The 23,942-nt window shown below is 41.0% G+C and overlaps 1 protein-coding gene across 2 annotated transcripts in view; it reads right to left on the reverse strand.

The window, feature by feature from the left end:
* Positions 1–2,998: 2,998 nt before the first annotated feature.
* LOC134211047 (solute carrier family 35 member F5) overlaps positions 2,999–23,942 on the reverse strand; it is a 40,341-nt gene continuing 19,397 nt past the window's right edge. For both annotated transcript variants that reach the window (XM_062687606.1, XM_062687607.1), the window contains exons 2-8: positions 22,684–23,212; positions 22,481–22,618; positions 22,362–22,418; positions 7,379–7,612; positions 7,137–7,319; positions 6,767–7,077; positions 2,999–4,558 (exon numbers count right to left, since the gene is read on the reverse strand). In XM_062687606.1, coding sequence (XP_062543590.1) covers positions 4,249–4,558; positions 6,767–7,077; positions 7,137–7,319; positions 7,379–7,612; positions 22,362–22,418; positions 22,481–22,618; positions 22,684–22,773 — 1,323 coding nt within the window. In that variant the 5' untranslated portion in view covers positions 22,774–23,212 and the 3' untranslated portion in view covers positions 2,999–4,248. The remainder of the gene's footprint in view (positions 4,559–6,766; positions 7,078–7,136; positions 7,320–7,378; positions 7,613–22,361; positions 22,419–22,480; positions 22,619–22,683; positions 23,213–23,942) is intronic.

Raw genomic sequence — 23,942 nt, forward strand, 5'->3', positions numbered from 1 at the left:
TAGTTTTGCAAGCAGCAGGTCATGGTTAACTTTGTCAAAAGCAGATTTGAGATCGGTGTAAACGGCATCTTTTTGGAATTTTTTACTCATGTTCTCCATGCAAAACGAAGTAAAGCTGACAAGATTCGTTTCCACAGAGCGACCGGGAAAGAAACCATGCTGATACGGTCTGATGTAATTTCTGCAGGAAGTGAACATTCTATCGTTCATCAGCGACTCGAACACTTTCGATTCCACTCCGAGTGATGTAATGCCACGGTAGTTTCTCACATCTCGTTTGTCGCCTTTCTTGAAAACTGGGAACATAGTAGAGCATTTCCACTGCACTGGAGATTTCCTCTGCTGGAGTGATAGGTTGAATAGAAGACAAAGTGGCGCAGCTAAAATATCGGAGCATTTTTTTAGCACAGCCGATGGAAGAACGCTAGGTCCAGGAGAAAATGATGTTTTGGTCTGATGTATCGCTGACAGTACCATTTGAACGTCTACTTGAAAGACATCCACATCCACTACATTGCTAGGTACTCCACTTACAGCTCTATCAATGTCAACCTGAGAAGGCGAAAGGCCCGAGAATACACTTGAGAAGTGTTTAGCGAAAAGGCTGCATTTATCCTCAGTATTCAGCGCAATGTCGTTATCGAGAAAAACACTTGATGGCAGTCCAGATTCCTTTCTTTTAGAATTCACGAAAGACCAAAACTTCTTGGGGTGTCGTCGGAGATTTTGTTGCGTGAGATGAACATAGTGTTTGTAACGGAGTTTATTATAGCACCGATAATCATTGCTGGTGATGTTGAAGTTCCGTTTAGTGAAGGCACACCGTCGAAAGGTATAAGCGCGAAGTAAAAGAGCATTAGTCCACGGAGGTTTCCTCGGAGGCTTTCACTTCGGTACAACGACTGAAACGCAATCACGTAGCAGACAGTTGAAGCGGTCTACAAATGATTCGATGTCCAGGCGATCTAAAACATTCCAGTCAATACGAGACAAGCATTGTCGGAGCTGTTGTAAATCGGTTTTGCGAAAATTGAGCCGATCGTCACTTATAGGTTCATCGAAACATTGATTAAATCCGTTGTCTATCCAACGTAGGATGATAGTTGTCAAGCGGTACAACGGCGTCCGGAGCCTCAACGACAGTGCATTCATGCAGTGAAAAATCATTGATAAACGTCGAGCATGTTTGATTTGAAGTTCGAAATCTGATTGATTTGTCTGAGTCCAAGAAAAGCAATCCCATCGACTAGTTGACGGATGGCAGGTGTAGTTGCAGACAAAAGCGGATCAGGAAACAAATATCCGTGGTGGGAGAGAGACCAGACAAGTCCTGGTTGATTGAAGTCTCCAAGCAGAATAACCACATCCGATGATAAGGCCAAAGCTGAGGCAAATTCAGTAGCACCAAGGTGGAGTTGTATCACACTGCAATCATGTCGTCGGTCGGGAGGAATGTACGAGGCGCCGATGAAAACGTTGCGACTAGAGAGACTTATTTTGACCCAAACAGTCTCAATTGAAATGAATTGTCCTACGGCGATCTGGCAGGAAACAAGTTCATTGGAAACAGCAACTAGAACACCACCACCGCGCACGCGAGAGCTATTGGATATACTGCGGTCCACTCTGTAAACAGCGAAATTGTCACCGAAAAGTTGGAGTGAGTTGATTCTCCCATCAAGCCAGGTCGGGGGGTAGGAGGAATCCTCAATACTAGTCGAAGGTTGTCCCGGATCAGCAATAGTAGATTGTATGTTTTTTCCAAAATCCAGGACTAGTTTTTTGAGAAATCAACAAACTCTCTTAACCGGATTCCTCTGGGCCAAGACGATGGTTCGAGCGCCATTTCCTTGAGATTAGGATCCAATCCGATTTTGTAGGACAGAAAGTCAAGGTGGTCACATCTCTGCCTCTGGAAACAAGGCGAACCACCTCCGCAGCGCCCGAAATATTTAAACAGCGAGAAACTACTTTCTGCACGTCGTCATCATTAATTAGCGGATTCAATCCCGTCATGTACAGCCAAAATTTATCCGGTTTGGCGGCTTGCATAATTGACGGTACGGATAGTTGAAATTCGCTGAGATCGATAGTTTTCGTTCCACTCACAGCAGCAGTACATTCATCCAGAGGAAACAGAAACTGATTTGAACGGTCTAATTGATTGGCCAGCAAAATTATCTATTTTCTGGCTAAATTTTTCAACCACTGAGAACAACTCCTGCACTTGTTTCGGTACTTCGGCAAGCAGTGGCATTTCAACGGGTTGGCTCTTTGGGTTCTCCGCAAGATATGCGCGAATAGAATGGCCGTTTGATTCGGTTCTGCAGGGAGGACAAATAAACATTGCCTTCCCTGATGCGAATGCCTCTTTGATGGAGCGAGAATTAAAACCACAACACTGCTGATTGATGTGGAAGGAAGCTTCACAAAAGCCACAACAGATTGGCTCGAGATCGTTAATCTCTTTTTTGCACTCGCCGTATTGTTTCTTTGCCATATCGCACTCGTACCCGCTTCAACACAACAAAAAAACAAAAAGTTCTGACTTCGTTGAAATTGCGATAAATTAACGTTCTTCGCTATTTCGCGATACACACGGACAATAAGAACTTATTTTCACTAATTAAAACACCATAAAAACACGGTTTACAAAGCCTATTTGCATAAAAATAACTAATTGACAAAATAAACAACATGCATCGGTACGGTTCGAGTTATAACTTCTCCTACTAATCGGTTCGGCTCAACATATTTGTAGTTAATCTCAGTTGCGTACAGATTAACGAAATTCTTGATTACTTTTTTGGTTGTATCCAAATGTGTGTACATAATTTAACATTGTCTTCCTCATTACTTACCAAATGCATTATACTTATGAATTAAAACGGAATCATTTGGAAGTCCAAATAATGAAGCACGATTGCCGGCCACGTTTATCTCTTTCGTTAGGTAAGGAAAGGCTATGACACAAAAAAATATGCGCAATGGTGCAAACTATATTTTTAAAATGGGATATTATTTACACTTGACAGCAATAATTTCGGATGTCTTAGTCAACGAAATACGAGCCCCTAGTTTGATGGTGTAAAATTGGAATGTCTATGGTTTGTCTAGAACATTGTTGTAAGTTTTGTATTCCACTTTTATTGTTCGAAAATCATTAGTCTTTGTAGTGAGAGACACACTTTAGGTGATGTTTTTTTTTACCGTACCTCATTTGTTTCCTCTACTGTGGAGTATAAGTCAACTCTGGCTACAGATAAAACAGGTTATTAAACTTTCTAAACAGTTTAGAGTGGTTGTTTTCAGTTTACTGTATACCTTAACTAGGATATCACAAATTAGATTTTTTTAAATTTATTTTGTTCAAAACCTAACCTATGTAGGAATGTAATTGTGTGGTGTGTTGTTAATGTGCCGTAAGCCAAACTTGATTTGATCGCTACTTTATATACTGACAGTTACATAGTTTGTGTGAGTGTAGATACCGTATAGTCGTATTTCAAAGGATGTACAATAAGTGGAATCTACACCAAAGGGCGCGTGCGTTGTCTAATAAGTGAATCTCAATAGCCAATTGGAAATAACTGTTTGAAGCATAAACTGGTGAAAATAATAAGACAATATTATGACAAAATACTGGTCACATATACTAAAAATAAATGTGATGTTAATAATGCATTTTTGTACAAAAATATACATCTGATGTATGTAAATACGATCTTGTGCCCTATCGTGGCATCCCTTTTTGAGGTTAGCTCACATTTTGATTTGCGTTAGACACCAAAATCTATTAACTATTGGTACAAAAACATTTCTGAAATGCCTCATTTGTGCTAAACCAAATCTATCTAAATCCTGTACGAAGCAAGACACAATTATCTAGCACTTATTGCCTATATTGTGTTATCCTTATCGTTTTAATTCTAACATGTAATACATTTCAAAACGACCACATCAATTCAATGGAATTCGGACGACACTTCGCGACACGTATATCTACTGAATTGGTTAACTTATTCGAGCTCGTGGGTTTCCGGATCCGGGTCAGATGGAGAATTGTAATTTGTTCAAAAACAAGAAACCTCATGGATTGAAGTCATTGATCGAAACTCGTCTGCGGAAACTTAATCTATGAGTGCCTGTGACACGCAATTCCTATTGCATATTCGCCCATATATAGGAAGTAATCTTATCCGTTATCACTGAAATCGTCTGGCATTGCTAAACTCCTGAAAGGTATCTTCAATTCTCATGACTATCGTCGATCAGGGACTCGTGCTGTTCCTCAAGGTCCGGTATCCGGACTATGTTTGCTTTTCGACAATTCCACAGTCGCCGGTAGATTAGTTTGCTGAATTTCAACAACGGATCAGTGTCATCGAATTTCATCAGGAACGCCACGAGGACCAGCGACAAAAGCATTGGCAATGAACCGAGATAGAACAGCAATGGATAGCTCTTGCCGTGCAGCATCATGTCGAACAGCATTGCCAGCGGTATCTGCAACGTAATCGCTACCGTTCCGATAAGAGATGACGTCAAGAAGCAGCCCCTGAAAGAGGAAACATAAGCATATTGATTGAACCATCAGCAATAAGACGAAACTATGCTATGAATTTGCTTTAATTATACTACGGAGTCTGTGTTAATAATCAAACTAATGCGCGTGACTATGTAACGGTAGTCAATATTTGTTTTGAAGTTCTTTGTAAATTAAGTTTCTAAATTTATAAATATAAATATCTAAAACTGTAAATATATACTTTTTTGTTAATGTTAATAATTATTCTAGACTTAATTTAAATTCGTAAATTTCGATACAACACAACATGGAATACCAAATAAAACGAACCGTGTAGCTGGTGCAGACTTGCATGCAATTTAAATAGAACGTTGCGTGAAGAGGTTAGTTGCTACGCCTGAAACGCATAAGCGCCTTTGAAGCGGATCACCATTCGTGACACCGTTACATAAAGTCCGAGCAATGAGAAAGGGTTCGACTTGCAATCGGGAATATGAGTAGCAGACCAAACCGCTTCGAATGGGAGGGAGATGTTTACAATCAGGGTCAACGTAATCCGTCGCGCTTCAATTTCCGGTTACATTGCCAAAGAACGTTAATCTGAGGATTATTTGCAATCGACTCGTTCACATTGATCCTGACCGTGGTGAAAGAAGGGCGCGATCTTTTAGTTTGTCCCGTAATGTAATTGGTTCGTGAATTTGAACGTGAAGTGTTCGACAGGCTAATTAATCATTTCTGTGTTCCCCGTATAGGCTAGCCTAGTTGTAGATTGTGCGGAAGAGTTTTTGTGAGCTGTGCGACTGTCTTGTGTGTTAAAGATAATCAGACCAAGAATTGAGTGTCATTAGTGAGGTCTAATTGTGTCAATGACATTTCTGCGCGGTCAACGACTTTTGCTGTCTTTATTTGAACAGCTTGACCAAGCGACCGCCTGCACTCCATCACCATTGCTCGTCGTCATCGCAAACCCGAATTGTTCGTCTTTCGAAGCGAGAGGGAAAGATGGGGTGGGAAGATTGTTACCAGTGATGATAACTTTATACCGTGGACACGTGATAGGATTTGGGAGTGTGCTGGGTTTCGTTGGTCAGGATTGTAAGAGTTTGGCTGTCGGTATCGTGGGTTAGACAATTTGAGTGTGGGTGGTCGGTTACTCGTGTTCCTGGTGTGTTGAACCATTTTCCGGACTGGTTCATTAACCAGTCTATAGCCGGGCAAAATAACACGACGGGTGGTCCTCTTTGGAGGTAAGCGTAAGCCACCCGTTGAAAATCCTCCAGGAACAGCCGCGGCACTGCGACCACTACAACTATTTGTTGTACAAAATATAGTTAAATAAGGCCAAAACCAAAATAAAAAACCATAAAACCTATTGCATATTTTTTGGATCATGCTGTGTGGTTCAAATTAAGTTCATAATGTATGATCCACAGTACTGTGGTAATGTTGCTTTTCTGGACTTTTTGAGCTAGACTACAGAGTGCAAATTGTGATTTTTGCCTTTCTCGTATACTAAGTATAGGGGAAGTGCACCGGTTTTGGCCAACTTAGTGCCTAATTTGGCCAACCCTGAAAAATACATATTTTTCCAAAATAATCGATCAGTTGAAAGCAGCGTTGAAGCGTGAGGGATATATCTCTTGTTGGAACTAATAAAACCCTTGTGAATTGCTTTATTTTTGGAGTTATTCGCAAAATTGGCCAAATTAGGAACATGGCCAAAACCGGTACAGTTCCCCTACGTAAAGGCTATATGATCACTCCAAAACCAAACTTTTGATAGAAGGCTCGGAGACCCATAGTGTTATATACCAATCGACTCAGCTCGACGAATTGAGGTGATGTCTGTTTGTGTGTATGTATGTATGTGTGTGTGTGTGTATGTGTACAAATTTTGTAGACACACTTTTTGGAACTTAGCTTTAGTCGAATTACTTGCAACAAGTTCCATTCGATTGAGAATCCTGCCCCATTGTTTGCTATTGAAAATTGGCCAGATTGGACTATGGGATAAGAAGTTATGGCCAAAATACTATATTTTATGCACAAACCACGCTAAAACCACGCTCACTCATATTTTTATTTTTATTTTGCACGAGAAAGGCACAAACACCGCTAGGTGGATTAATCAGGGTTTTTTTTATAATGTTCAGCCTATTGTCTGTATAAATATTGTTACATTTATCATTTCCATTCATTGATCAATGAACAGAAAACAATAACACGTACACTTACCACAGCCATAGAGCTTCTGAGAGAACCGTCCCGACTAAACCATTAAGGAAAAGCACCATAAACTGTTTCCGTGACGGCAGCTCGAACACTTCCAACTGCGAGAAGTTTAGAACGAACAGCAGTGGCCACAGCAGCAGCAGATTCCACATGCCCACAAATCCGAAGAACAGCGGGATGTTGATCTTTTCCTCCGTATCACTTTTTCGCTTGACTAGCACCAAATAGGAGGCATAGAAGAAGGCGCTCGTTATGGCCAACACAATCCCCCGAGTCATCTTCGGCTCGTTGATCTCCGATAGGGAAACCATGACCTGGAGAAGTGCAATTTGTTACAACTATTACTATCAAATACTTGCAATATGATACTTACTGCACCGGAGATACTCAAAAGAACTGCAAAGATTTTTGACACAGTGAGCTTATCGCCGCACGATGAAGGAAAAATGGCTGCCAGGACCAACGTGAAGAGACTGGAGGTTGAGCTCAGCAAGGTGACCATGGCGGTTTCACTCGGCTCCAATGCCAGTTGAAACATGTAGTTGGCGATAAACCACTAGAAGGATTTGGTTAGATCTTGATCACCTGAACAAACTGTTGTACATCATCACTTACCAGAATCGAGAACATTAGCGCCGTGCGAGCAGTCTTGTGATGTGACTTTTGTCGTCGGACCCGTAAGCTGGCAGCGTACGAAAGCCGCGACATGAGTGCCTCGGTGGCTTCGTGCGGTGACATCTCGCGAACCTCGGCCACCTTACTAAACCGGACACTTCGTATACTGGAATCATCGCTCTCCGTTCCGGACACCTGGGCGTCCGCTTTGATCGGGACGAAGGAGGAATCGCTCTGAAAATGGAATGAAGATGCAATTAGTTACGTCACTTGTCCGTTTGAAAATGTCTAAGAGTTTATTCAGAATGTACCAAACAGGACCGAGGAATAATATCTTGTTGTCCTCTCAGAATTCTGAGAGTTAGAAGCCCGAAAAGTTTTTCGAATTAATCGAAATTATATTTTTGTCCAAATCGAATTAAGAGGCCGAGATCAAGTTGGTTTATGAAATTTCTCTGAATGACGTACTGTTCTAATACCTTTTTGGATGATTGCTGCAGTAAAGAGCGAATAGATACTTTTCCTGTGAGTTTCAATTGAAAGAGTTATGCTTCAATTTCGATTAGAGCCTGAAATCTCAGCAAAATTATGTCAAAGTATGAAGGGTACCACTAAAGAAAAAGTTTGCGATCAGTGAAATGAGAATATGTATGAGGAATTGAATTTAAATGTTTGATTTAAATATCTAGAGCAGCGATTCTCAACCTGAAGTACATGTACCCCTGGGGGTACCTCGAACAAAAATACGTAATGGCGGATGTATTACAATTTTGACAAAAAAAATATCGATAATGTTTTGATAATTGTATATTATTTTATTTCAAAACTTTGTATTGTACATAACGGGTGGTAACTAAAAATTGGAATGAAAAAAATGGCTCGGGATAAAAAATACAAAGAAGTACAGTTCAATCTGATATATGTTATATAAAGAGTTGTCCTTAGTCTTCAAACTTAGACTAATGAATATTGGCATACGATCCATGGTACGTCGTGCGGTGCAGTTTAGTCTTGCTGGTATAACATGACCGCTGTATGGTCCTACCACATCGATTTTCGGAATGCTGCTTCTGATCCTGCTTATGAGGTACTTCGTATTTTTGGCCCTAAAATCACCTTTGTATACAATGGAGCTGAGTAGATCAAATAATGCTATGACAGTTTTCGAAACATTTTCGTTTGACCGTGTACTTTTCCCATGATCTTTTTTCACTTGAGAAATTTCCAATGCACGCCGCAATATTTCTTGTTCCTACGGCATGTTGTGAGCAATGTTGGAGTGAAAGTGTGTGTGTGACAATTCTAAGGATTAATTCTAAGGATTATTGTTCTGAAAGAAAAGTATTGAAGTCATTCCAATTTTTTAGTTGCCACCCGTCAATATGCACGGCGATTAGTGAATCAAAGTCTATTAAATCCTGCCCACCACAACCAGCACAGTGTATGAAGGGCTGTTGGATGAAAGATCTGAAAAAGAACTTCAAATGCAATCTACCTGATCGAAACAAAATGTTGAATAATATATTAAGAATATGCCTCTGAACTAAAATCTTAAATTTAAATATTTGGAAATCTTCATTTGAGAGACATGAAGGCTTTTTATTTTTTTCAAAAAGCGCAGATGCTTCGTTGCAAGAGACTGGAAACCGCCTTCTACGCGTGTCGAAAGTCTCCTTTCATGCTGGTCCTAAGCCTCCTTTGCAATGATTTGGAAGTCTCCGATCAAGATGCTAAGAAACTTCTTTTCAAGAGGCTTGGATGCTTTCTTTCCTAAGGCTCAAATGCCTCCTTTCAAGATACTCGGAAGCTTCGTTTCAAGACTCTCGAAAGCCTTTTTTCAAACAAGAGGCGTGGAAACTTATTTTCAAGATGCTTGAATGCTTCTTTCAAGAGGCTTGGATGCTTCTTTCAAGAGGCTCGGAAGCCTCCTTTCAAGAGGCTCGGAAGCCTCCTTTCAAGAGGCTCGGAAGCCTCCTTTCAAGAGGCTCGGAAGCCTCCTTTCAAGAGGCTCGGAAGCCTTCTTTCCAGAGGCTCGGAAGCCTCCTTTCAAGAGGCTCGGAAGCTTTCTATCAAGAGGCTCGGAAGCCTCCTTTCAAGAGGCTCGGAAGCCCCCTTTCAAGAGGCTCGGAAGCCTCCTTTCAAGAGGCTCGGAAGCCCCCTTTCAAGAGGCTCGGAAGCTTCCTTTCAAGAGGCTCGCCTCCTTTCCAGAGGCTCGGAAGCCTCCTTTCAAGAGGCTCGGAAGCCTCCTTTCAAGAAGCTCGGAAGCCTCCTTTCAAGAGGCTCGGAAGCCTCCTTTCAAGAGGCTCAGAGTCTCCTTTCCAAGAGGCTCAGAAGCCTCCTTTCAAGAGGCTCAGAAGCCTCCTTTCAAGAGGCTCAGAAGCCTCCTTTCAAGAGGCTCAGAAGACTCCTTTCAAGAGGCTCAGGCCTCCTTTCAAGAGGCTCAGGAAGCCTTCTTTCAAGAGGCTCAGAAGCCTCCTTTCAAGCGGCTTGGAAGCCTCCTTTCAAGAGGCACAGAAGACTGCTTTCAAGAGGCTCTGAAGCCTCCTTCAAGAGGCTCAGAGCCTCCTTTCAAGAGGCTCAGAGCCTCCTTTCAAGAGGCCTCAGACGCCTCCTTTCAAGAGGCTCGGAAGCCTCTTTTCGAGAGGCTCGCAAGCCTCCTTTCGAGAGGCTCGGAAGCCTCCTTTCAAGAGGCTCGGAAGCCTCCTTTCAAGAGGCTCGGAAGCCTCCTTTCAAGAGGCTCGGAAGCCTCCTTTCAAGAGGCTCGGAAGCCTCCTTTCAAGAGACTCGGAAGCCTCCTTTCAAGAGGCTTGGAAGCCTCCTTTCAAGAGGCTCGGAAGCATCCTTTCAAGAGGCTCGGAAGCATCATTTCAAGAGGCTCGGAAGCCTCCTTTCAAGAGGCTCGGAAGCCTCCTTTCAAGAGGCTCCGAAGTCTCCTTTCAAGAGGCTCAGAAGTCTCCTTTCAAGAGGCTCGGAAGTCTCCTTTCAAGAGGCTCAGAGCCTCCTTTCAAGAGGCTCAGAAGCCTCCTTTCAAGAGGCTCAGAAGCCTCCATTCAAGAGGACCGGAAGCCTCCTTTCAAGAGGCTCAGAAGCCTCCTTTCAAGAGGCTCAGGCTTCCTTTCAAGAGGCTCAGAAGCCTCCTTTCAGGAGGCTCAGGCCTCCTTTCAAGAGGCTCAGGAAGCCTCCTTTCAAGAGGCTCAGGCCTCCTTTCAAGAGGCTCAGAAGCCTCCTTTCAAGAGGCTCAAGCCTCCTTTCAAGAGGCCTGAAGCCTCCTTTCAAGAGGCTCGGAAGCCTCCTTTCAAGAGGCTCGGAAGCCTCCGTTCAAGAGGCTCGGAAGCCTCCTTTCAAGAGGCTCGGAAGCCTCCTTTCAAGAGGCTCGGAAGCCTCCTTTCAAGAGGCTCGGAAGCCTCCTTTCAAGAGGCTCGGAAGCCTCCTTTCAAGAGGCTCAGACCCGTCATTTCAAAAGCTCGGAAGTCTCTTTCAAGAGGCTCGGAAGCCTCCTTTCAAGAGGCTCGGAAGCCTCCTTTCAAGAGGCTCGGATGTCTCCTTTCAAGAGGCTCGGAAGTCTCCTTTCAAGAGGCTCGGAAGCCTCCTTTCAAGAGGCTCGGAAGCCTCCTTTCAAGAGGCTCGGAAGCCTCCTTTCAAGAGGCTCGGAAGCCTCCTTTCAAGAGGCTCGGAAGCCTCCTTTCAAGAGGCTCAGAAGCCTCCTTTCCAGAGCCTCGAAAGCCTCCTTTCCAGAGGCTCGGACCCCTCCTTTCAAGCGGCGCGGGCCTCCTTTCAAGAGGCTCGCAAGCCTCCTTTCCAGAGGCTCGGAAGCCTCCTTTCAAGAGGCTCGGAAGCCTCCTTTCAAGAGGCTCGGAAGCCTCCTTTCAAGAGGCTCGGAAGCCTCCTTTCAAGAGGCTCGGAAGCCTCCTTTCAAGAGGCTCGGAAGCCTCCTTTCAAGCGGCCTCAGGCTTCCTTTCATGAGGCTCAGAAGCTTCCTTTCAAGAGGCTCGGAAGCCTCCTTTCAAGAGGCTCGGAAGCCTCCTTTCAAGAGGCTCGGAAGCCTCCTTTCAAGAGGCTCGGAAGCCTCCTTTCAAGAGGCTCGGAAGCCTCCTTTCAAGAGGCTCGTGAGCCTCCTTTCAAGAGGCTCGGAAGCCTCCTTTCAAGAGGCTCGGAAGCCTCCTTTCAAGAGGCTCGGAAGCCTCCTTTCAAGAGGCTCGGAAGCCTCCTTTCAAGAGGCTCGAAAGCCTCCTTACAAGAGGCTCGGAAGCCTCCTTTCAAGAGGCTCGAAGGCCTCCTTTCAAGAGGCTCGGAAGCCTTCTTTGAAGAGGCTTAGTTGCGTCCTTTCGAGGTGCTCAAAAGTATCTATACAATAGGCTTGGAAGCCTCCACAAGTCCACAAAGTATTGTAGGAAGCTTCTTGATGTATAAGCATTGAATGTGAAAATTTCACGGAATAACGAAAATTTCAGACAAATTTTTGGAGACCTTATGTCACGGTAATTTTCAGGTCTGTTTTTCGCCTCCATGGGCATAAATGTATCATCGTGTTAGCCTCATGATATACGAATGCAAAAATGGTAACTCGGCTCAGAAACCTCGCCGTTAACAATTGTGGAATTGCTTAATGACTAAGCTGCTAGGCGACAATGTCAAAGTGGGGGATGTAATGCCAATAAGAAGAAGGAAATGAGTTACTTTTATTTTCATTTACAGCAAAAAATAGGGGGTACCTCAATGAATGCAAAAGACCTAAGGGGTACCTCTCTAGAAAAAGGTTGAGAACCGCTAATCTAGAGCTTGAATTTGTAAATATTATAATTAAATGTACCGTGAAAGCACCATATTTATTTTGACACAGTGAACTATTATTGAGGTTTTTAAGCACTGCCTATTTGTCTGATGAGTTTAATAAGGAACATCACAATGCATCGTAAGCCTAATTTGACGCAGTACATTTTGTTTCAAGGTTCAGCTTAGAAGGAAAAGCTTACTCATAATGTTCAGCTGTCAGGTCATAGTGGTCAGCGGGTCAAAAATTCTCAAGCATTTTGCGCAAAATAAATGATCATTGATCCTTAGCACTGTGGCTAAGAAAGCGAAAAATAGACGCATTATGAGTATAAGTTCCATATATTTTATTGTAGTACGTTGATTCTTCATCAATAATGTGCTTTTTATGTCATATTTGCAAAGAAGAAGAGCAAATAAAGCCACCTAGCTTGATTCTTTGAAATATTTGTGGCAAAAATAAGTTCTATAAATCATTTGATATGAAAATGCGCCATGTTTGGATCTGTGTTAATTATGGTGCTTCTACGGTAGATAATGCGGTGGTTCAAAAAATGATTTTGCTCCACAACACTCATCTGATTCTCATGTTCTGAGTGTCTTTAGAAAATTTGAGCTGATTTGGATGAAAACTGATTTAGCCCAAGACGTTTAAAGTTTGTATGGAAATAAGTACGGGGAAATTATTTTTTTATTATATTGTATAGCGCCTCCTTACTAAGCGCAGGCGAAAAGAAAACCTACATAGCTGAAAGGAACACTCAAGAGCTTATACTCAGCGAAAACCGCATCTTAATTAGCCGTAGTCATTTGGCCGAAAGGGTCATTTGGCCGAATAGGACATTTGGCCGAATGTGACATTTTGCAAAAAAAATCATTTGGCCGAATAGGGGCCATCCACGAAGTACGTCACGCCTCTAGGGGGAGGGGGTTTCTGAGCAGCGTGAAGATCCATACAAAAATTTTAGATGTTTGTTAAAAAAGGATGACGAAGGGGGGAGGAGGGTTGAAAATCGCCAATTTTTGGTGTTGCACTTTAAGGAAGAAGAAGAAGAAGACTTTAACCCTTATGCGGCCAACAAAAAGAAACACACGTGGATGGCCGACAGGGTACCCGTGTTCCCATAAATTGATATTCTCATAACTTCAACAATTTTCAACCGATTTGGGTAATTTTGAATGTTTTGGAAATAGAAACTCATATACTTTTTGCCCATTGCCAAGATTTACAGCTTATGCCCATGGTTATTCAAGAAATCTTTGAAGTAAGGCTTAAGAGTCTACACGTGTAACCAAAGGCCATTCAACCAGTTTCAAATATGCTACAATCTCTTTGCGCTTCTTAAAATTGAAGGTGTTCACAGTATATGCTTCGGGTAATGCAATAATCCCTTAAATGAGATCTTAGTCATCCGAGAAATCTCTGGAGTATAGCCTAAAGATCTACTCGCGTAACCAAAGGCCTATTATGCAAATTCAAATACGGTACATGCTCTTTGTGGTACTTAGCATAGAATGCGTTCACAGTATATGTTCCGAGTCATCCAAGAAATCTCTGGAGAAAGACCTTAAGGTCTTCACTCGTAACCATGGGTCTATGGACTTGTCTCAAAAGTGGTACATGCTTTTTGCGCATCTTGAAATCAAATGTGATCACTACATATATTCTGCGCTATCGAAGAAATCTATCGGATAAGTCCTCTGGCGCCTTCATTGCATATGTTCATGGTCATCCAAGAAAACCCTGGAAAAAGCCTTCAGGTCTACACGCGTAACCAGAGATCTTTTAGATTGTTTCAAAAGAGGTGCATGCCCTTTATGGTACATAGACAAGAGCGCTTTCATTGCATATGTTGCTGGTCATCCAAGAAAATCCTGGAAAAGGCCTTAAGATCTACACGCGTAGCCAGAGATCTTTTAGATTGTTTCAAAACTGGTACATAGAATAGAACGTCTTTATTGCATATGTTCATGGTCATCCAAGAAAACCCTGGGAAAGGCCTTTAAATCTGCATGGGTACCCAGAGATCTTTTGGCTTGTTTCAAAAGTGGTACATGCCCTATGTGGTACATATAATAGAATACGTCCATTGCATATGTTTATGGTCTTCCAAAAAAAAAAATGCTAGAATAGGCCTCAGGATCTTAACACGTAACCAGATACCTTTCGGACTGTTTCAAAAGTGGCATATGCCCTTTGTGGTACATAGAATATACCGCTTTCATTGCATATGTTCATGGGTATCCAAGAGAACACTTCCCAAGTAACATTTTAAGTTTTATTCCGCTCTAGGAATGGTTTTCAAGATAAAATAATAAGATCTAACAATAAAACCCGCTATTACATGACAACCTTGTGATGACCACTATAAGAGTAAGATATGTCCAAGTGGCCCTCTCTAGATTACCACTATAAACCTATTATAAGAGTATTTAGAAATCCTTTTTAAACCACTCGCAAAAAAGGGAATTTGGCTGCGGCCGCTGTCAAAAATGTTGCTTATAAAAAGGGAAACAAAACTTTGCTGGAAAATGATAACAAAATAAATTGTTGATGGCGATCATGATGAGGATGACTATAAAATAATTTTCTTTCAGGATTGTTTTTTAATTCACTTCTATCCAAATTAGGTGCGCATTAAATTTCATGGTGAAAGCTAGTGGAAAAATAAGATTGAACACCACGCGCCCTCAAAATAATGTAGTTCTGGACATTTAATTTGAAATAATTATAACAACAATATCGTAGATCTCAATTGAATTAATTGATTTTTCACCCTAATATATTTGTTATGCATGTAAATCACAAAAAGGGTTTTACGCGGTGGAAACATTGTTCAATCATGAATTTCAGGGATAAATTGCTGTGACTTAAAATACTTCTCAATTTTCAAGATGGCCATCTTAAATTTATATCATGAAAATGTTGCTCTTATTAAACACCGTCATAAGCTCTTTGCTATGCAAATCACCTTATTGGGGTAATCCATTTGACCACATTACGACCGAAAATTTTAGCTTTAATCGAGCTTTGAAAATATGGTTTATCACGCTCTTTATCACTACCGTAGAGCTGCTCATAAGATTAATAGGCGTTTGACGTTTGAAGCTTTTTCAGCATACTTATAAGAGATTTATTGATAGCAATAAGAATGACAATAAACCTGAGCACCAGGCTGTGGCGAATGCTATGATAAATCCGCTATAAGAATTAAATAAATCCAAGAAGCAGGGAAATTGTTACATGCGTTGAACAATCCTCAAGAACTTCACGCGTAACCAGAGTTCTTTCGGCCTATTTGAATAGTTATACATGCCTTTTATGGTACGTAGAATAGAATGCACCCATTTCAAATGTACATGATCATCCAAGAAAACCCTGAAGTAAGGCATTAGGATCTACACCAGAGATATATCAGCCTGTTTTAAATTTGGTACATGCCTTTGGGGTCCATGAATAAAATGCGTTCATGGCATATGCTAACGGTCATCCTAGAAATGTATGGAGTAAGACTTCTAGGTTTACACGAATATCTAGAGGGTCTTTAAGGTCACTCCTTACGGAATCCAAGTTTCAAAGAGCTCGCGTTTTCGGGGGCACACCACTCGATACGGAAGCAACGCACAACTGTCATTTTTATTGTTTCACGCATGCTGCGACGCAGCAAAACAAAATCATCAAAAATGACACTTGTGCGCCGCCTCCGTATCGATTGGTGTGCCCCCGAAAACGCGAGCACTTTGAAACTTGGATTCCGTGAGGAGTGTCCTTAATCTAATTTTAATATAGTACATGATCTTTGTGATATTAGCCCGTTTTTTCCCTCACGTTCTCGGCGTGAAGTTGAATCCTTCCAATTTATTTACATTTTGGATTTCCAAAGAATAGACAACTTCATATTACTGATATGAATGAAGTTTTGACGTAGAACTACGTCTGTGTTTTCTATATTGGGGTACACTTTACGATTGCAAAAAATCGAAAAACGTCACGAAAATATGATAGACTTTGATCGTTTATATCTCAGCCGTTTCTCGATGGATTTTCAATTTTCTTGGACCATTCGATCAAAGAAGAGTCAACGCTTCATACCCGAAGTACACTGAAGTCGTTTTTTATGCGGTTTTCCTTACACGAATCGCTTTTTTATGTGATTTTTTATTACTCGAATTTCGGGATTTCCGGGGATCATTCAGACATATTTTGGGACTTACACGGTATTTTACGTTGTTTTAATTCACGCGGCTCATATCCTCCGCGTAAAAACCGACTCCAGTGTGTTGTAATATTTATGTATGATAATATTTACTATTGAAAACTTGCTTACAGTTTAGCAACCGGTTTCGGTGAATCAGTCAATCTCGTAAGTGCATCCCAAGCTTCTTCTTCCATAGCACTACATTCCAACTGGATTTTGGCCTGCTTTTCAGCTTATAATCTTTTAGCATTTCTTTAATTATTATTTAATAACTTCTATGCCCGCCATTGCATTAGGATGTATCTTGTGTTGCAAAGTCAATGGATACACTATGCCCAGGGTGTCGAGAATGTTTCCCACCCGAAAACATCCTAGATCCGATCGAGAATAGATCTCGCTATCTCCGAATTCTGTGCCTTTGTTCGCAAGTCTAACTGGAGACTGCAAGCCAGCATAGACGTCAAATTAATGCAACCTTCAGGGATTATAGCTGATGCAGTTAGATTCGGCTAACTTACACGCGCGTGTTTTCTCGAAAGCTTGAGGGCGTTTGACGGCAGCTTCTCGCTTACGTCTTTTGAAGAAGATGAAAGGGCTCGGAATGCTCTTCGCTGCTGCAGTGGATACGTTCTGGACAACTTTATTCGGCTCGGTTTTGGTGATTCCTAGGTGTCTGCCGGAGTAAACGAAAAGTCCGATGCAACTTACGTGAAGGAATAATAATTATTATCAATAAACTGTCAAACTTCTTTGTCGCGTCTACTCTTACTTCCTTCATAGGATGTCCACCAAATGCCGTTGACAGCCCAGCTTTCACAATATTCTTAGTGGCTGGGTGCTTAGTCTATGTTCCAGTTTGCGGCGCTGATGATTGCAGCGGTAGACTATCAGTCAGGGTTGTGCTGATCCATTCTAATACGATAATTATTGGAATTGTCATTTGATAACTATGAATAGTAGGCGAGTTATCATCGGCGATAACGTATATGGAGATGAGTGTTCGACTGTAATATTCTGTAATTATGTTGTTATATTCGGCTTTGCAGTCCAAGAACTCGGTCAAAACGATAATTTTATGTTTGTCAAACATAAAATTATCGTTTTGACCGAGTTCTCGGACTGCAAAGCCGAATATAACAACATAATTATCGGCGATAACTTTTCAAATTTTAGAATCGATTGATAATAAACACAAAATTATCATTTTAATGTAAACCTAACTTTTACCAATTTAATGTCAACAATGATGTTCAAACGGATGTTAAGCATTGTGTTTTGGTGTTATGTAGGAAAATTTGTCAAAAGTAGCATTTACCAATGCTTCGAATCGAGGTACAATTATCGAACAATTCTTAGTCTCTTGCGAGTTTTTATCAATTGATAATTTGGATATGTGATCGCTTGAGAGTGTTGTTCATCCTCGATTATCCAGGGTTCGGAATCTTCACTCAATCTCAGGAACACAGGATAAACAACGCAAAACGTTTGCTTTGGTCTCATCGAACATAAAAGTCGAAAACCTGTACATTACATACAGCTACGTAGTTCAACGTCACCTTTGCGTACAACCCGATCGGGCTGCACCTTTGAGTTTTTATACTACCTGGAACCAACAATAACTACTTGGAATGCTAATATATCAAGATGAGGTTTCACATCTTGTTTATTATTCAATAACTGCCCAGAGCTAATGACAACAACTTGAACTACTTGAAATGCAAACATATACCAATAGTCTTCCGTTCGTGGGTTGATCTGCAGATAATTCCTATATGGAGTTCATAGACTACCTAGTACCACGGCAAAAACAAAAACTACAGCAGACGTTCGATAACTGCAAGTCATTTAACTGCAATGCTTATTAACTGCAATTCGATAGTTGCAACAGTTTTACAGTTATCGGACTGCTCAACTTCAAACCGATGTCAGACTCAATGACAGCTGCATTGCGCTGCACATTTAAATGCACTTTTATTGCATCTGACATCGATTGACAACCGTTTGACGTCTAGAGTGCGTTGCAGTTATCGAACGGCATTCGATAATTGAAAAGTAAACATTTTGCAGTTCAGAGGTGAGCCAGCCGAGGGCTGAAAACCTCTTAAATAAAGACGATAATAATAATAATTTTGCAGTTATCGAACGGCTACTGTACTAGGAATGCGTACATTCACTCAGATAAGGGTGACCCGATTTTGTCACTCCCAGATTTTGTCTACCCCTGATTTTGCCTAACCCGATTTTATCACGTTTTCGACCCAATTTACCGCAAACAATAAAGATTTTCATGAAATAACTTTCACTGCTTGTAGCTTATTAAGAATCATTTATGAGTACCTGTTAATAAGTTTGTAAGTCTCTTCGACAAAAAAAATACGGATTCCATTCACGTATTTTGTCTTGCCTTCATTACGGAGCCTACGACAATGAAAATAACTACTTAAAATACATACAAAAATATATCAAGAAGGGGTCTCACAATTTGTTTATTTTCAAATAACTGCCTCCATTAAGGAGGTTGATCCGTCGACCTTGACTCTATTTCATAGACTACCTGGAGCTCAAGACAACAACAAGAACTACTTGGACATACATATACAACATATACCAAGATGGGGTCATAAAACTTGTTTATTCTTCAATAACTGCCTCCATTACGAAGATTGATCCACATACCTTGACTCTATGGAGTTCGCAGACTACCTGGAACCAATGACAACAAGAACTACTTAGAATACAAACAAATACCATGAAGGCGTCACACAACTTGTTTATTCTTCAATAACTGCCCCCGTTACCAAGGTCGAACCCCATACCTTGACTCTATGGAGTTCGTGGACTACCTGGAGTCCTCGACAACAACAAGAACTACTTGAAATGCACACATATACCAAGAAGGGGTCACGCAACTTGTTTATTCTTCGATAACTGCCTCCATTACGGAAATAGATCCGAAGATCTTGACTGAATGGAGTTCGTAGACTACCTGTAACTCACGACAACAACAAAAACTACATGAAATACAAATATATTGTTAAGAAAATTATTTTGAGCTTTTTATATACCAAGAAGGGGTCACACAACTTGTTTATTCTTCAATAACTGCCTCCATTACGGAGGTTGATCCACCGACCTTGAATCTATGGAGTTCGTAGACTGCCTGGAGCCAACGACAACAACAAGAACTACTTGGAATACAAACATATATCAAGAAAGGGTCACAAAACTTGTTTATTCTTCAAACGCTGCCTCCGTTACCGAGGTTGATCCTCAGACCTTGACTCTATGGAGTTCGTAGACTACCTGGAGTCCTCGACAACAACAAGAACTACTTGGAATACACACATATACCAAGAAGGGGTTACGCAACTTGTTTATTCTTCGATAACTGGCTCCATTACGGAGATTGATCCGAAGATCTTGACTGTATGGAGTTTGTAGACTACCTGGAACCAGGCATTGCAATTTATCCCATCGTTCGATCTTCTGAGCAAAGATACTGATGATATGTTGGGATATCGATCTTAGCTATCTATCTGCTCAGTAAACAAAGTGCAATGTTCCCCATGGAGAAACGCTTTTTCACTGTTTTTGTTGTAGCAACGCCCTCGCAACCTGAACAAACCCCGAATCGCGCTGGTTATCAGGATCATCATCAAATGCTCAAATGATAATATCTTTCCAGAGTGCTCTTTGATTAGGGATAATATCTTTGCACAGGTAAAGATAATATCCTGTGCTCAGATGATATTGCAATGCCTGCTGGAACTCACGACAACAACAAGAACTACATGAAAATTAAACATATGCCAAGAAGTGGTAACAAAACATGTTTATTCTTCAATAACTGCCTCCATTACGGAGGTTGATCCACCGACCTTGAATCTATGAAGTTCGTAGACTACCTAGAGCCCACGACAACAACCAGAACTACTTGGAATACAAACATATGCCAAGAAGGGGTCACATAACTTGTTTATTCTTCGATAACTGCCTCCATTACGGAGATTGATTCGAAGACCTTGACTGTGTGGAGTTCGTAGACTACCTGGAACTCACGACAACAACAGGAACTACTTGGAATACAAACATATATCAAGAAGGGTTCATACAACTTGTTTATTCTCCGATAACTGCCTCCATCACGGAGATTGATCCGAAGACCTTGACTGTATGGAATTCGTAGACTACCTGGAACCAATGACAACAACAAGAATTACTTAGAATACAAACAAATACCAAGAAGGGGTCACACAACTTGTTTATTCTTCAATAACTGCCTCCGTTACTGAGGTTGATCCACAGATCTTTACTCTATGGAGTTCGTAGACTACCTGGAGCCCACGACAACAACAAGAACTACTTATAATACAAACATATACCAAGAAGGGGTCACGCAACTTGTTTATTTTCCGTTACCTGCCTCCATTACGGAGATTGATTCGAAGACCTTGACTGTATGGAGTTCGTAGACTACCTGGAATCGATGACAGCAACAAGAACTACTTGGAATGCAAACATGTTTTAAGAAAAGGTCATTGGATGACCCGGAATATATACTGTGAAAGCATTATATGCTAAGCACCATAAAGAGCATGTACCGTTTTTGAATTTACACGATAGACATTTGGTTGCGTTAGCAGACCATAAGAGCTTATTCCAGAAATTTTTTAGATGACTTAGGCCTTACTCCAGGGGTTTTTGAAGACCCAGAATATATACTGTGAACACCGACTATTCTAAGACGCGCAATGAGCATGTAATATATTTGAAACTGGTTGATAGTCGGTTACGTGTGTAGACTCTTAAGCCTTACTTCAAAGATTTCTTGTAAAACCATGGACAAAATCTGTAAACCTTGACAATGGGCAAAAAGTATATGAGTTTCTGTTTCCAAAACTGTCAAAATTATCTAAATCGGTTGAAAATTGTTAAAGTTATGAAAATATCAATTTATAGAAACACGGGTACCCTGTCGGCTATCCACGTGGTAAAAAAAATCAGATGCCCCTCCCCACGTCCCTCCTCACTGTATCAACGTGATTTTCTCACAGAAGCAACATTTTATGGAGTTCTAAGATGTCACCGAGTTTCAGCTTTCAGCTATAAAAATTCATTAAAATATCACCACTTGAATTTGAAAAAGGAACACGGGTACCCCGTCGGCCGCATAAGGGTTAAGGATCTTTCTATAGGACATTTGGCCGAATAGGACATTTGGCTGAATAGATCATTTTTCCGGATGGGGCATTTGGCCGAAATGGTCATTTGGCCGAATAGGACATTTGGCCAAATAGGTCATTTGAAAACTGAAAAACTTCTCATTCCTCATTTCTCGCTGTGAAAAGTTGTAAACGCAAAGTGAGGGATAAGACGCCTCACTGCCCACTTCGCACTATTATTTTTTCACAGTGAGAAATGAGAAATGAGGAGTGAGTAGTAAAAAGCCCCACTTCCCGCTCCCCATTTCTCACTGTAAAAAGTGAAAAGCGCGAAGTGAATAGTGAGACGTTTTCACAGTGATATGTGAGAAGTGTGACGTCTTACTTCTAACTCCTCATTTCTCACTTCTCACTGTAAAAAGTGAGAAGCGCGAAGTGGGAGGGGAGACGTGCGAAGTGGGTAGTGAGACGTTTCACTTTGCACTACTCACTTTTTACAGTCAGAAGTGAGAAATGAGGAGTGAGAAGTGAATCGTCTCACAACCTACTTCGCGCTTAAAACTTTTCACAGCGAGAAGTGGGAAATAAGTAGTGAGAAGTGAGACGTCTCACTTTCCACACCTAATTTTTTACTTTTCAAATTACCTAATCGGTCAAATGTCCTACTTGGCCAAATGTCCAATTTAGATACAAAATTACAGAACGCGTCAAATGTTCAAAATCGGTTTCTTATGAATTTAAGCCTAATGTTTGGTGTGTGATTATGAATGTTCAGCATTCTGTTGGAATCCCAATCACAGGTTGGTTAATATTCAAATTAAACTGCTCTATGCTTTGGACCAAGTGACTTACCAGACTAGAAGCCCCATTCCCGTAAAAACTGTCGTCCTCCTCATTCGCATCCATGAGCTAAAACAGATAAAAATGACGATATATTATTAAGAAATAATAAATAAAATACTGTATTTTACCGCATAGTTTCCATTTCGATTGCAACTCTCCTTCCACGGAGCAATGAGTCCCAAGAACACCAGATAGATTGTGAACATCGACGACTTAAAATAAGTACAGAAGAACGGTTTGTCGTAATTTTCTTCATTGTAGAGAAACTGAAATCGAAACAACACTTGATCATCCAAAATGTCCCATCCATATGTACCACATCCATACCAACCTTGGTTAGTTCGCTCGAAGACACCCAGATAACATCGACTAGCACTAGCAATACTATCCCGAGTAACAATTTTTGTGCCTTATTTAACATTTCACTGTTTGCCGTTGCGCCTTGTGTGCTTAAAGCGCCGAGATCAATTAAATTGATGGTGCGTAGGTAATAATGGAGCGCGTCTCAGCAACTCGAATTTGTCGTCAATTGATAAAAACTCGTTCCCCTTATCGATGCTCTCCGTGTAATTCCCCAGTCTCTAGGATTTATTTTTATTTCTTCGCGATGCAATTTTCAGTAAAAGTTGCTTGCGTTTCGGTTTGATGGTTTCTTCATTCACCAATTTGTATTGCACTGCTATGGTGGCACCCGTTTCCTCCGTCATCTTCAACATCGGTAGAATTTTTCATGGAGTGGGTCAGCTGCCCGCTGTTGGACACTCTCACATTACAGATTCATAAGCGCAGTTTTGGCCACAATGAAACTAGGCAAGATCCGATCAATCTCCGGGTCACATGGTAAAACGGTTTACAATTATCTGAAAATAAACGATAATCATATTATGTAGGTAGGTGAATTTAGTGCAAATTTGTTCATTAGATTTTTGGAAAAACGTTAATCATTCTAATTGAAAGGGAGCTAAATAGGCAGGTAGTTAATGGTGCCCTTTCAAGCATAACTGTAGCAAAAACATAGGAATCAATGCACACATGGAACAATTATGCATGCACAGACAAACAGACATAACGCTCGTGAAATTCTCATCGTTTACTGACTCACTGGTCAATTTAAATAATCATTAATTGACCAATCGACCACTCGTGGCGTGCGCATTGGATTTGCTCGAGTTTGACGTTTGCTCACTATTGCCATTTGTTTCGGGATTTGTCAAATATAGTGAAAACAACAGATGTCGTTAGTATTCGTACGACGATGAATTAGATGAGTGATTGTGATTCCAATGTGTTATGTCTGTTTGTCTGTGATATGGGTGTAGGTAAATACATAGTCCAATATGAATAATTACTCAGTCTGCATGATGACTAGTTTATCATGTCACAACCCTATCTGACATTTTCATTATTCTTCGAAAATAAGTGATTGATTGAAATTTATCGCATCAACATCTATTTCTTGATTATTTTGATCGGAAAAAGTAGGGGAGGATGGTCCAAACTGCCACCCTGTAATATGCTTTGTTCTCCCCAAACGGTGGTATACTGAGTACAATAGGTACTCATTCGAAGTGAAATCTGTCTTATTTGCGG

Source organism: Armigeres subalbatus, chromosome 2, assembly GCF_024139115.2.
Source record: "Armigeres subalbatus isolate Guangzhou_Male chromosome 2, GZ_Asu_2, whole genome shotgun sequence".
Classification (NCBI taxonomy): domain Eukaryota; kingdom Metazoa; phylum Arthropoda; class Insecta; order Diptera; family Culicidae; genus Armigeres; species Armigeres subalbatus.